The 12,988-nt window shown below is 44.0% G+C and overlaps 1 protein-coding gene across 1 annotated transcript; it reads right to left on the bottom strand.

Annotated features, from left to right (window-relative positions):
• Nucleotides 1-11,237: 11,237 nt before the first annotated feature.
• Nucleotides 11,238-11,813, bottom strand: LOC119735141 (zinc finger protein 19-like). The gene has a single exon (XM_038208842.1). It carries the CDS (start codon nt 11,811-11,813, stop codon nt 11,238-11,240), a length of 576 nt encoding a protein of 191 aa, XP_038064770.1.
• Nucleotides 11,814-12,988: the final 1,175 nt, after the last annotated feature.

Below are 12,988 nucleotides of genomic sequence, written 5' to 3'. Positions count from 1 at the left end.
CAGAATATCTTCGCAATGGCCTCCAATGAAGTATCAGCAAATAACAGCGGGTATCAATACACTGGCGTCGCGCCGAGTGGATCATCTATTTATTACGTCCCCGAAGAGTTAATCCAGAACATTTTCCAACACCTGAGTGCGACTGACCTGTGTCACATGGCATCATGCAGTCGTAGGCTACGAGATGCAACCAATCAGGATTCATTCTGGCGCTCTCTTTGTCAAAGAAGTGGATGGGAGCACTACGGCACCACCACGGACCTGGCCGAGCAAGCAACTGGCGCTACTGAAGCAAGTAACTATAGCATCACCTTCCAGAATGATAGGATCGTGACTGATGATAAAACAACTGGCTTAACCAGCACTTGCAGGTGGAAAGGCGTCTACATGAGAGCTTACCATCTGGATAGGAACTGGGCTACAAATCGGTCTCATTTCAAGGACATCGCTTTGTTGCACCTGCCTAGCTACACGAAGTACAAAGCGTCCGTCGATGGGGATCTCCTTGCGTTTGGTGTTACTCCTACCAGTATCCATGTCTATGATATTCGGAAAGGCATCATTGATTGCGTTATTAATGTTAAAACGTACCATTCCGGATTCAAGATCAAAAATGGCGTTTTGGTGGTGCGTGGTCTTGATGCGGTCCGTGCCTTCTCTGTAAAGGCTGGGCGTGAACTAAATATGATGAGGGGATGCCAGCACTATGACGTTCGCTTGCCATTGCTTTTCGACGGTGAATTTGTCCTGACTTGTCCAGAAGACAAGTCCAGCTGTATTGACGTGTGGGATATCCAAGATGGAAAACAACGAACCCTTACAGATGTAACCATGAATCAAAGCACTATTCGTGACTGGGATTATCGAGACAAGGTAGTAGTGGCTGTCTACGATAATAAGTACATTCTCGTGTGGGATGCAAGGAGCGGAGAGTGCTTGCATAAACTGCCCTGCGGAGCATTGCCTCAGGTCAAACTCGGGAATAATGTAATCGTCTGCGTCAGCCTGAACGAAAACGAAGACAAATGGCTTGTTAACATTTTGAGCCGGAACACAGGAGAGTGTCAAAGAGTGATATCTGGGACGAATTCCTGGTCGCCTCCTCCGCGTTTGATAAATAGTTTGATAGTAGTTGAAATCATACCCGAAATGTTTAAAGGATTCTATGGCCCCAGACCTTGTAACATAAGTGGAATTTATGATCTAAGCGGAAACTTGGTAACGCATAGGATGGACAGCCGTTTTGGTCCAAGCGAGCTATCAGTTCACGAACGTGGTGTTAACGGAAGTAAGTGTCCGTTTGTAACGAGAGATCGGACTTATGGGGGCAACAAGGCGTTCATCTTTAACGTCACGGCAAATGGCTTAGTACGACTCTTTGCTTTAGATCATGAACCGGACGTTGTCAAAATCATCTGGATTGACGAAACCAGAATGATTCTTTATGATCAGCGTAAATTCAGATTCCTGATCCATCATTACTGGTGAGCCACGTGATAACACAGTATACAATAGAAGCACCCGTGACGATCGTGACTCAAGGGACGGATGGGGGGGGGGTGTGGAAGGGAAGCAACGGGGTCTTGTCCCAACCCAAACTCCAACCCCCCCCCCCACCAAGAAAAAAAGTGACGTCGCAATAAAGGCAGGCACTGCATACACCACCACCTTTTTCTAAAAAAATGGCTTACAAAAGGTTACAAATTGTCTAAGATCGGAACACAGAGCGTCTAGAATCCCCTTTTTCCCCCGGGGCCCCAAGCTGTAACCTTTTTGACCCACTTTTGGGGAGACTAACATCCCCCCCCCCCCCCCCCCGAAAAAAAATATATAAAAATATCATTGACTAGGATCCGCCTTTGTCACGGCACTCCATTCAAACTCGAATTTAAACTCGTAATAAGCCTTGAGTATAATACTGTCCGAAACGCCGAGTAACCAACAACCGGTTGTTTTCAGATGGTTTCAAAAGATTAAGTGTGACCAGATCTCAAGAAACATGTTCACCGTTTATTTTTTACCATAAACTGGTTCTATGCCGAACCACAGAAATTAACAAAAGACATCTGGCTGCATGGTGCAATCGTAAATATGTAACATCCATTGACTATCTGCCACACAATTCCTCAAGTCATATTACTAGTCATAGGGGAACTCATCACCGACGAAAATGCAAAGAAGAATCTTGCAAACCTAACCTATTGACATTTCAGTTGAGTGGATATTACACATTTCGAGAAAATAGTGAACCACCAGAGAAAAAACATCAATTTTCGATAACGTTCTTCATCTTTTCAAAATCATCTGCACATCATCCACTTTCCGTGATTTTATTCTAAATGGCAACCAACCACAGATAACGATTTAAAAGATTGTTAAGTACTATTTTCGATCTTTATTCAAAATGCTGTAAGGGGACATGCCAGATATACGGAGGTGACAATTGAAGAGACTAAACTCTTATTCACACATTTTAAATGGCGCCTTCCAATGTGTCTGCTATGGGCTTTTTGTTTCTTAAGCGAGCAATTTGTTTGATACCAATTTGTAAAAAAAAAATATTACTTGATTATATTTGTAACTAAATATTACTAGCTAGAATATGTTGTTAGAGTAATTGTTCAGGTAAACGCAGACATCCATGTCAAATCAACCAAATATGGGGCAGCAAATGAAATACGGTTGGGATCAACCCTTGATTTTGCATTTCAAAATCGAATCGTTCCAAACAAATTACGTGTGACCAGATCTCATCACAAATCTTCACGATTACTTTTTTTTCGTGCAGGATGGAGCATATAATTTACTCTTAATTTTTAGATATCAACTCCGTTTGATACCTCACGTCTATGGATATATATTTCAAGGATCATTTGGTACCATATTTTTTAATTTGATGTTAAATTGCAAACTTCCATATTCGTGAGTGAAAGTGAGATACCATTTTTGGGAAGAAACCTAAATTTTACAGCTATTTCAGCATCAAAAGTAACCTCAAAGTTTGAAAATGTGCCATCAGAGTTTTTCAATTGAGGAGGTTTTTTTTCAGTGCATGACAGTAAGTCAATGAGGACTTATTTTTCACAAATTATTTCTATAAGAAATGTTTGGGTTTAACATTTGAACAAAAACCAATTTGAAAAATGTGTTCCTAAAAAGAAATCACATCGCTCTTAGTTTTAAGTGTTTAAAGAAGTGTTCTTTTTGAGTTTCTTTCTTTAACCCAAATGAAAAAAAATAACGGGATTAAACAATGTTCCCCTTTGTGGCGAGGATTCAGTAGTAAGGTTCACCGTTGTCCTACAATAGCCGGCCTGACACTGGCATTCCTCTATGGCTTTGTTTAGTTTGCTGTATGTTTAACCGTTGTAAATTTGAATATTGTAGTTACTGCTCAAAATCTGATAATCGGTGATGTTTTGTTTTCTTGCCTTGTATTGTTAGGCACATTCTCTGCAAGTTTCAGCTTTTTAGGACGATGCATCCACAGTGTTGAAATAAATGTTCTGGAATTGAAAAGATAATTTACTAAATGAACATATTGTCGCGATTGTGTGAGACATATTGGATTTTTTTTTATTGTTTATTTTTTTTTTGGGGGGGGGGGGTGTTAGAAGTCCACATTACATGTGCATCAATTTTTATGAAGCAAGTTATTCTTTCATACAAATTGTAGGTTGACGAGAATTCGGAAATATTAGAAATTAAGGCAAAGCAGAAAACAGAGCGTTTGTTTTACTTTCTAACTTTAGCTAAACCAGGACAAGTTCCGAACCGCTGTCGCTCGAAACCTTATCACTGCTGTCTGGGTTACCTCTACTATAATACCCGTACAATTAACAGTTTCGTATTGCTCTCAGAATCTTGATAACTTGTTGAAGAAATCAGTGGTAATCTAAATTCCCCCTCCCCCTTTCTATACATGTATATTGTCAATAATAATTATGGGCGTTTGCATTGTAACAAACAGCTCGGCTCTTGGCGTGTTAACTGTGAGTGGCGAGAGCTCATTGTTGACACAATTTGTGAATAATTGAGTAATAATAACAATTTAACTGGTTCTCTACATACGTATTATGTATGGATATGATATTAAGAATTGCGAATGTCGTCATTGTGCAGAATCACAAGTTACAGTGTGTTATTTTATTTGAGTTGTCAGTGCTGAAAGAACGGGCCTGGATTTTCATTTAATTGAAAGGAAAAGTAACACAATAACCACGCCCAATTCCAAACCATTAAAGTTCCACAGAAAGTCTTCACACCCTAACCAAGAACTGGGCCCAATTTCATGGTTTCAAGGAAGCCATGCTTACTGCAGCAGAAACTTCCGTGCTTGGCTTTTACGCATGCGTACATCCTGTAACTAAGGATACTGCGCTTACAGGCTTAGCACATGTTTGTTTTTGTGTTTTTTTTTCTGCTTGTGCGATTAGCACAAAATGGTGATCATAAGCACGGAATTCTGTGGTTGGCAGAGCCACGAAGTTGGGCCCTGATGAGACGCAAATTAAAAGCTATAAAAGAAGAACGTGAATTGTTATACAATTTGACAATTTCATTTGCTTTCTCCCCTGATAATCATCAACCCCCCCCCCCCCGAAAAAAGTATAATAAATATATACATAAACAAACTAAGGCTCCCCCATAGCTATCACAACAACAGTGCCTTATGTACGTGTCAGAGGGGACTGCCATTCACAAATCTTTTACACCCCCCCCCCCGAAAAAATAATACCAACAGATATATGTCGCATTGCATGCAGGCATTATTTGTTACTGACTCTAGCACAGATCTCACGCAAAACAACGAACACTTTACAAAAAAGGATTTAATTTTCAGAATCAGTTAGCTACTGAACAATTGGTGAATGTCAAATCACGGGCGCGCTACAGGGTTGGGTGTGTAGGCGGTGTCACACCCCCATTGGTCAGGTTTTTTTTCCCGGTAAAGTCATGGTGCTGTCGGAAAAAGAAGAAAATTGAGAATGGGAGAAGGAAGGGGGTGGAGGAGATGGATAATGTAAATAAGGCCAAATGAAAAAAAAGAATTGTTCATCGTCCCCATCTGCTTACTTTTTGGAGGCCGCCTAATAAAAAATAATAAATTTTACACAGTGACATCATGTTGGCCTCTTTGTCTGTTGCATCTAGCCCATCTAAAGCTGGTATGTCACTTTCTGAATCCATGTGGCGGCCATTAAAAAAAATGATAGCGGCTATCTTGAACAAAAAGCCAAGTCGGGCGGCCATTTTGGAGGGGAAAATAAAGGGCCTCCTCCTTCCTTTTTTTTTAAAGGCTTTTTTGTTTAAAAAACGTCGCGAAGCTAAATTCCTGTTCTGCAACTAATGGCAAAAACATTCACATTCTGTCATGTCGGCACGAACTGCAGCGCGAGGTCGCTTATCATACGGTGCTTGACAGCTACAGCTGTGCCCGCTCGCAGGCAGTTACGAGTTGAGCTGATTCTTAGTTTTTACTCGAAATCATGGATCAAGCTAAAGAGGACAAATCTCGAAAAAGAGTCAAGCTACAGTTTTGATTGGATCCCTTTGATGACCCCCATCTCACTAAAATACGAGTTCATTTAATTCAAAAACCTAGGGGACAGTGGCCAGGAAATGTCTCAGACTGCATACACCATAGAGCATCTATAATTCAAATATTTCCCGGGCACTTTTGCGGGCCCTGGACCCCACGCCTTCAGGGCTTCGCGCTCTGCGCTCGCATATAAAAAAGTTCCACTTGAGGATTTAAAGCCACCCCCAGGTCTGAGATCAGGGAACGGGTTTGATCAAGGAATAAGCATAAGTACTGAGCTTGTACACACACATTTGCGACGAGCAAATGTCCAAAACTTTTCAATAATTATGACAGGGCCAAAATTTGACGATTTACTTAAGTTGAACTTATCCCACTGAAAATTTGTATCCATTTTAAAGTAACTAGCACAATTAATCACTCATGTATTTGTGGGCTGGGGGAAATTAGAAATGGTGTTAAAGGGATCATTTTGGGCGGAAATGATCAATTGCACTAATTTTGCGTTACGGTCCTTTGACAAATTTCATGAAGGCTACCCCCTTCCCCATTCAAAATGGTCTAGCGACGCTCGTGTGTCAAATATGTTGTAAGCAAAACGTACTCGTTTGCAATGTACGTATGCCATTTCAGATGTACACGTATTACGTACAGGTGAATAGGCCTATCCCTCATTGGTAACAATAACTTTAGGTTAAAATTTCAAGTTGATATGGAGTGTTGAATGGATTAGTCTGGGCGCATGCGCATTTTAGTGATACCGCAAGTGTCTATGTCAAGCATCAATAATTTTGTCGTGCATAGGATTTGTACAGTATACAAATATTGAATGCTTCGAGTGGTGTAGTAAAACTAGTCTCCCGAGGTGATCCAAAGACATTCTATTTTCCCGAGGCGAAAAACTACCCCTTCGCGAAATGTTTGAACCCAACTCTGTAGCGCTCTCTTTGGAACGCACTACGCGCAATGCGCAACGCGCACACCAGCATGCATTATTTTGCAAACAAATACTGCGCCTTGGAAATAGTATTTTTGGTTGCTAATGGTATAGTACTTTGGTTGCTACAGGTATAGTACTTTTGGCCTTGCTCAGAAAGATAGCAAATATAGAAAGTGTCATGTGACTCGCTCTCGGCCAATTAAGACACAGAATCTGCGGGTGAGGTGTTATGAACCCTAATATGATGCATGCGATGCCTACCGCTACTGGACCAAGCCCAGTCTAATGTGGCTTTCTTAGCACTTGTAACTGGATCGTCACTCGTCATTCGACGCATGGCCTGACTGTTTATTAAGGGCAAGCCATATTGCACTCCCGCCCGTATTATTAGTATGTGCGAACATATTTATGGTCGTTAACTTATTAAAGAGCCATTATCTCAGTAGGGTGCTCATGAATACGAACCCGGGATCCCGGGTTCGCGAAAGCCACATTAGACTGGGCTTCACTTTGCACTTGAAAATTAAATTGGAAAATCACGCCAAAATTTGATTTTTCTTCTAACTTTAATACGGGTAAATAAACTCGCGATTTATGAACAGGAGTGTTTAGAACTTGATGAAATTTCCAAGAACTTTTGCTCTAGGTAGGTGCTACAGGCGAAAAAGCAAAGTGCGTCACGTTGGGGGCTGCGCCACGTTATAAATTAGGGTACATCAACAATATGTACCGTACACCAGACCCGTCGCTCGACTCATCCGGCTACCAGAGATTCAAGACGAGGACGACAGGGGCCGAGACCTTGATGCCAAGGATAAGTAGTGACTGAAACAGACTTTCTATGTTTTACACATTAGGCTAAGTATCCAAAATGAAAAGAACAAGCACACAAATCACTTGTCAGGCCAATCTTGGAATATGATACAGTATAGTACAGTATGGGATCCATATACAGATGTTCTCATCACTAAGTTGGAAAAGGTTCAGCGTCGGGCTGCCAGGTTTACTCTTGACAGATACAGGTATACCTCAAGTGTTGGAACCATGATGCAAGAGCTTTCATGGCAGACTCTGGCTGGGAGACGCAGGTTTGCAAGGCTGACTATGCTATACAAGATAAATTACCATCAAGCTGCAATCGACATTTCAAAATATTTGTCTTCCAAGAACCATAGCAATCCCAGACTTACGAAAAATTATCAGGCTTACTGCATTCCTCACTCAGTTCGAGACTACCACAGGATGTCATTCTTTCCTCGCACTGCGAGGGATTGGAATGTCTTGCCACAATCTGTCATCCAGGCACCAACTGCCAATACATTTAAAGGGGATCTAACTAAAAATTAAGCCGTCTCTCGCATCACACCCCACCAAAAGTGCTGTAGTCTTCAATTGTGAAGTTAGCGCTCACAACTGGAAGAAGAAGAAGAAGAAGATGTGGAGGCGGCCGTCCAGTGAAAACCCCTTATTTCCATGTTCAATATGTCATCAGCCATGCACATAGGAAAAGAAGGCCGTTCAATGCGACGGATGGGAGGAATGGTATCACGCTAGATTCATAAATATAAATACCCTGGTGTGTGAAGCATTGGGAAACAGCAATGTATCATGGATTTGCTGCAGTTGCAGCATGCCTAACTTTTCCAAATCAGCCTGCACTTTGGACTCTGCTAACATTTCAGATAGTTTAAGCAGTCTTGACGATGAAGCAAACATTCCACCACCTCTTGCCTCCTCATCGCCGGCAGCTACTAGTAGCAGTAGACCCAAAGAAGGACCTCCAAACAACACCGGTCAAAAGAAACACAAAGCCACCATGCGACACCACTTGAAGATTGTTGTTGTTAACTTCCAAGGTTTGCGTAGCAAAAAAAGCAGCTCTCCAAGTATTTTTGGAAATCAACAAGCCATATGTCGTTATCGGCACGGAGACTCATATTGACAGCTCGGTTCTCTCAAGCGAAATGTTTCCCCCTAACTACAAAGTAACTAGGAAAGATCGTAACGCCAAAGGAGGTGGAGTTCTCATAGCGCTCAACGGAGACCTTAATTGTTGGATCTCACCGAATAGATCTTGACAGTAACTCTGAAATATTATGGATCCAGTTAGAGATATATAGTAGGATCAAAATCCCTACTTATCGGCGCTTTATTTCTACAGACCACAGTCTACTGACCTTCCAGAGTATGAATATTTAAAACAATAACGCCAGTCAATGGACAAAATTGATCTGTCCAAAGGCCAGCAGGTATACGGATTGGGGGTGACTTTAATCTACCCGGCATTAACTGGAGTACTGTGTCAACCATACCAGGAGGCTACAAACCAGGTTTATCACAGGAATTCATCGAAATCATCAATGACAAAGGACTTGAACAAATGATAAGTACACCTACCAGAATAGACAACATATTGGACTTGTTTCTCACCACACACTCTACCCTTGTAGAGAAGACAACAGTACGTATTGCCTGGCATGAGCGACCACGACGGTATACCGCTTATAGTTGTCAACACCAAACCCCGCAAGGTCAAACAAAAACAAAGGAGAACTTACCTCTGTAGGAAAGCTGATGTCGGCAACTTGAAGGAAGCGATTACAAATCTTGCTAGTATCATCGTCGGCAATTACGACAACCATGATTGCCCAGCGGACAGTTTGTGGTCTGACTTCAAAGTGGGGTTGACTGAGGCCATGAATAAGTTCATACCTTCAAAATTTGTCACTAAGGGTAAACAATCACCATGGATTAACCAGGACATCAAGAGACTGCACAAACGTAAGCAACGAGCTTACAACCGGTACAAGAAGACAAAAAACATTGAGAACAATGAGAGATTTCAAACCCTCAGGAAGGAAGTCTCAAAGATGACGAGGAGACAACACAGAAGTTACGTGAAACGATCCTGTGAATCAACTTCCAAGAGCTTCTGGAGCTTTATCAAGAGCGTCAAGCAAGACACTTTCGGGATCTGCTCTCTCAGGGATAAGGGAGACCTGATCTCGTCATAAACACACAGGGAGTTTGGAAACAACTTTCCAAATTACTACCCAACAAAGCAGCTGGTCCGGACGACCTACCTACCCGCATACTGTAGGGGTACGCATCTGAAATCGCTCCAGGCCTCACCTGCATATTTCAGAGATCGTTAGACTCGGGTATTCTGCCAGAAGACTGGAGAAGAGCTAAGCCCTATCTTCAAAAAAGGAGATCGAACAAAGGCACCCAACTACCGCCCAGTGTCGCTGACGTCTATATGCAGCAAGGTCCTGGAACATATTGTGCACTCCAACATATCAGATCATCTTGATCAGTACAATATCTTGTGCGAGGAACAGCACGGATTCCGCAGCAAACACTCCTGTGAATCCCAGCTCATCATCCAGACAATACACGACTTGGCTCTCGCTCTCGACAACAGAAAACAAACAGACGTAATGATAATGGATTTCTAGAAAGCATTCGATAAAGTGGCACACAATTAACAGACTTCTTCTCAAAATCAACCACTATGGCATCGGGGAAACACCTACAAATGGATTTCATCCTTCTTAAAAGACCGTCACCAACGAGTTGTCATCGATGGAAGTCACTCGGAGTGGGTACAGTAGACTCAGGAGTCACCCAAGGCACCGTCCTCGCGATCGGCCCCTTGCTCTTCCTGTTGTTCATTAACGACTTGCCGTGCAACATCTCCTCATCTGTTCGACTCTTCGCAGATGACTGCATCCTTTACAACACAATCGAGAAACCAGAAGACGCCGAACGTTTACAACAGGACCTTGATACCCTCAAAAATGGGAAAGACCTGGCAAATGGAGTTCAACGCAGAGACGTGCTTCGTCATGAATGTTACTCACTCCAAGAACCCATCGACCTACAAATACAGATGAGGCACCACTACCCTTCAGAAACCGACAGTCATACATACTGTAGCGTGAACTTATTGGGTTCTTGTCCTCCGAGTCCGGCCAAACGCAAGAAAAGGGGACAAACACACAGGATTTCCAACTTCTGAAGAAACTCTTATTTATTCAGCACAACAACTCTGTGGTCAACCTGCCACACTGCTGCCAGTACCACGACTGCTGATTCCCAGCATAGAAATACACACAGTCTGAACAAATGTACACAATTGTAACAACTTGCAATGACCCCGGCATCTTGCCAAACCTTTCCTGCGTCCCCCAACAAAAGAAATAACCCACTTAAGCAACCTATTTATAGAGCCTATTTCCGGAGCGCGCGCCAGCCAGACTCAAAACCAGGTCAGGTGCGCGCCACCGGAGCACTAGTGCCAGAAGCAATGACATTAAAAGTACTGCATAGTCGACTGTCCGTTACACTGCCCCTCCCAAGATTTTGCCTATTCTCCTCAATAGGGGCACAAATACAATAAATGTTACATGAACTGCTATTCACAATTTTCCAAAACCTCTTTTCTCCCATATATGTACAGAACAAAACACTCATTTGTATTTTTTAACAGGGTTTACATGACTAACACTGTCACTTTTAGAAACGAAGAAACTTTTTCAAAGTGATGTTTACATGATTCAAAAAGTATATCAAAAAGAATTTACTTTGCATTGGTTTTACATTACTTTATTTTCTGGAACAAGAATCACAAGAGTTCACTCTCTATGATTAAATTAATTTATTTTTTGGGATGTCCTCAAGAATGGTGGTTAATGATGATTTAGGCCCCACTCTGGTTCCTAAATCAAACAAAAACACAACAATCGGCGAGGACTATCCGCAACTCGTCGGTCCCCGATGTTGGGCCCTCATGTGCCGGGTCAAGTAGTCCGACCGTCCGTAGGACTTAGGGCATTCCCGGCACTGGTAACTCCGTTCTTCATGCGCTGCTTTTTCATGCCTCCTCCGAGTAAACGAGGAGACATACTGCTGACCGCAGACCCTGCATGTGTACGTCGCCTTGCCTTGAACTGGCTGACTGTCTTTCGTCTCACCACCGCTGACTTGTCGCAAACATCCCCGTCTTCGGACCGCCCTGCCACGACGGTTGCGCGGCAAGCTGGTGCCTTGTGTCGTGTGGTGTCCAACGGCGGCAGTGGGACTGCCCACTCCGGCGGCGGGACTACCTGTTCCAACCTGATTGTCTGTCGATGTCCGTGACTGGCGTACTGGCCCCAGCGCTGGTTCTGCAGTAACCGCCGGTTGAGTGGCCCTTGGCAATGGGGAATCTACCGAACCCAGTGATTCGGTCGCAGGCACCGACAGTGGGGATTCCCGTACCGTTGGTTCGGCATTCCTTTGTAGCGGAACTTTGTGCTTACCGACAACAAAGCACTCTTCGTCCCACATCAGCTGGCATTGATGCTGTCGCAAAAAGTCCAGTCCCAGAATGGCATCTACGCTGATGTCTGCGACCCAAACGCTGTGTAGCACCTCGCTCCCTCCCAGTCTTCATCGGCATCTTCGCACGTCCAGCGATGCGCAGCTCACTCCCACCCGCTTGGCGGAACCTGCGATCTGCGTCGACGAGCACGGGTCTTAACTTCGTGTCAGTCCTGTCATACAACCGAGTGGAAACAAAAGTCTCTGTGGCTCCGGTGTCAATTAAGAAACTAACTGCCGTGTCAATTATTTCCCCTCGGATGTAAAGTCCCAACTCTTAAGATGAAGCAGGTCGTTTCCTCAAGCCAGACTTCAGCGGGACTGCCTGCTTCTGCGGCGAGGCTGCCTGCGCCGGCGGCGGGGCTGCGCGTGCCGGCGGTGGGAATGCCTGCACCGGCGGGAAGGCTGCCTGCCTCATGCTGGTCTTCAGTGGGCACCGTGCTCGGAGATCCATTCCTTGGGTTTTCTCTCCACAAGGCTGCGGCGCTGCAACTCCAACCCAGCCAGCAAGCCCAAGTGGGACCCAGTTGGGCTTTTGATGGGCCTCTCAGTGGGCCCCAATTGGGTAGCCCAAATGGGCCCACTTGTGTTTTGGCCGATGGGGCCACTTGGGTCCCATATGGGCTGGCCCAAATATGTCCAACGGGGTCCTATGTGGGTCCTGAATGGGTCCTGAATGTGTTTGCTGCTGGATTTATGTGGGTTCCTGTTGGGCTTTTGGTGGGCCCTTGAGTGGGTCCCACTTGGGTTGCCCATGTGGGCCCACTAGTGTTTTGGCCGCTATAAAAGCCACTTGGGTCCCAAATGGGCTAGCCCAAATCTGCCCAACTTCTACACTTTGAGTGGGCCATAAGTGGGCAATATGTACGTGTGAATGTGGGTTCTATGTGGGTCCTATGTGGATCCCTTCTACACCTAAACCCGGTCATAAGTAAGCAAAATGTACATATCAATATGGGTCCTATGTGGGCAGCTAATTAACCCTAAAAGGGCCGGGGGGGCGGAATCCGCCCCCCCCCCTCAACATTTTCCGCGATAGCTTCTAAAAAAAAAATTTTCGCGACCCGAGCTATTATGACTTTTTAGCCTCGAGCTTTGCGCATCTTTTGATACCAAAAACATAAAAATCGGACCACGGGTTT

Source organism: Patiria miniata, unplaced genomic scaffold (genome assembly GCF_015706575.1).
Source record: "Patiria miniata isolate m_02_andy unplaced genomic scaffold, ASM1570657v1 HiC_scaffold_29, whole genome shotgun sequence".
In the NCBI taxonomy this organism is placed as follows: domain Eukaryota; kingdom Metazoa; phylum Echinodermata; class Asteroidea; order Valvatida; family Asterinidae; genus Patiria; species Patiria miniata.
This window is presented reverse-complemented; position numbering and strand designations above follow the sequence as displayed.

Coding starts and splice junctions, on each gene's coding strand:
- LOC119735141 (XM_038208842.1), bottom strand. CDS start 11,813: ATGTGGGACGAAGAGTGCTTTGTTGTCGGTAAGCACAAAGTTCCGCTA.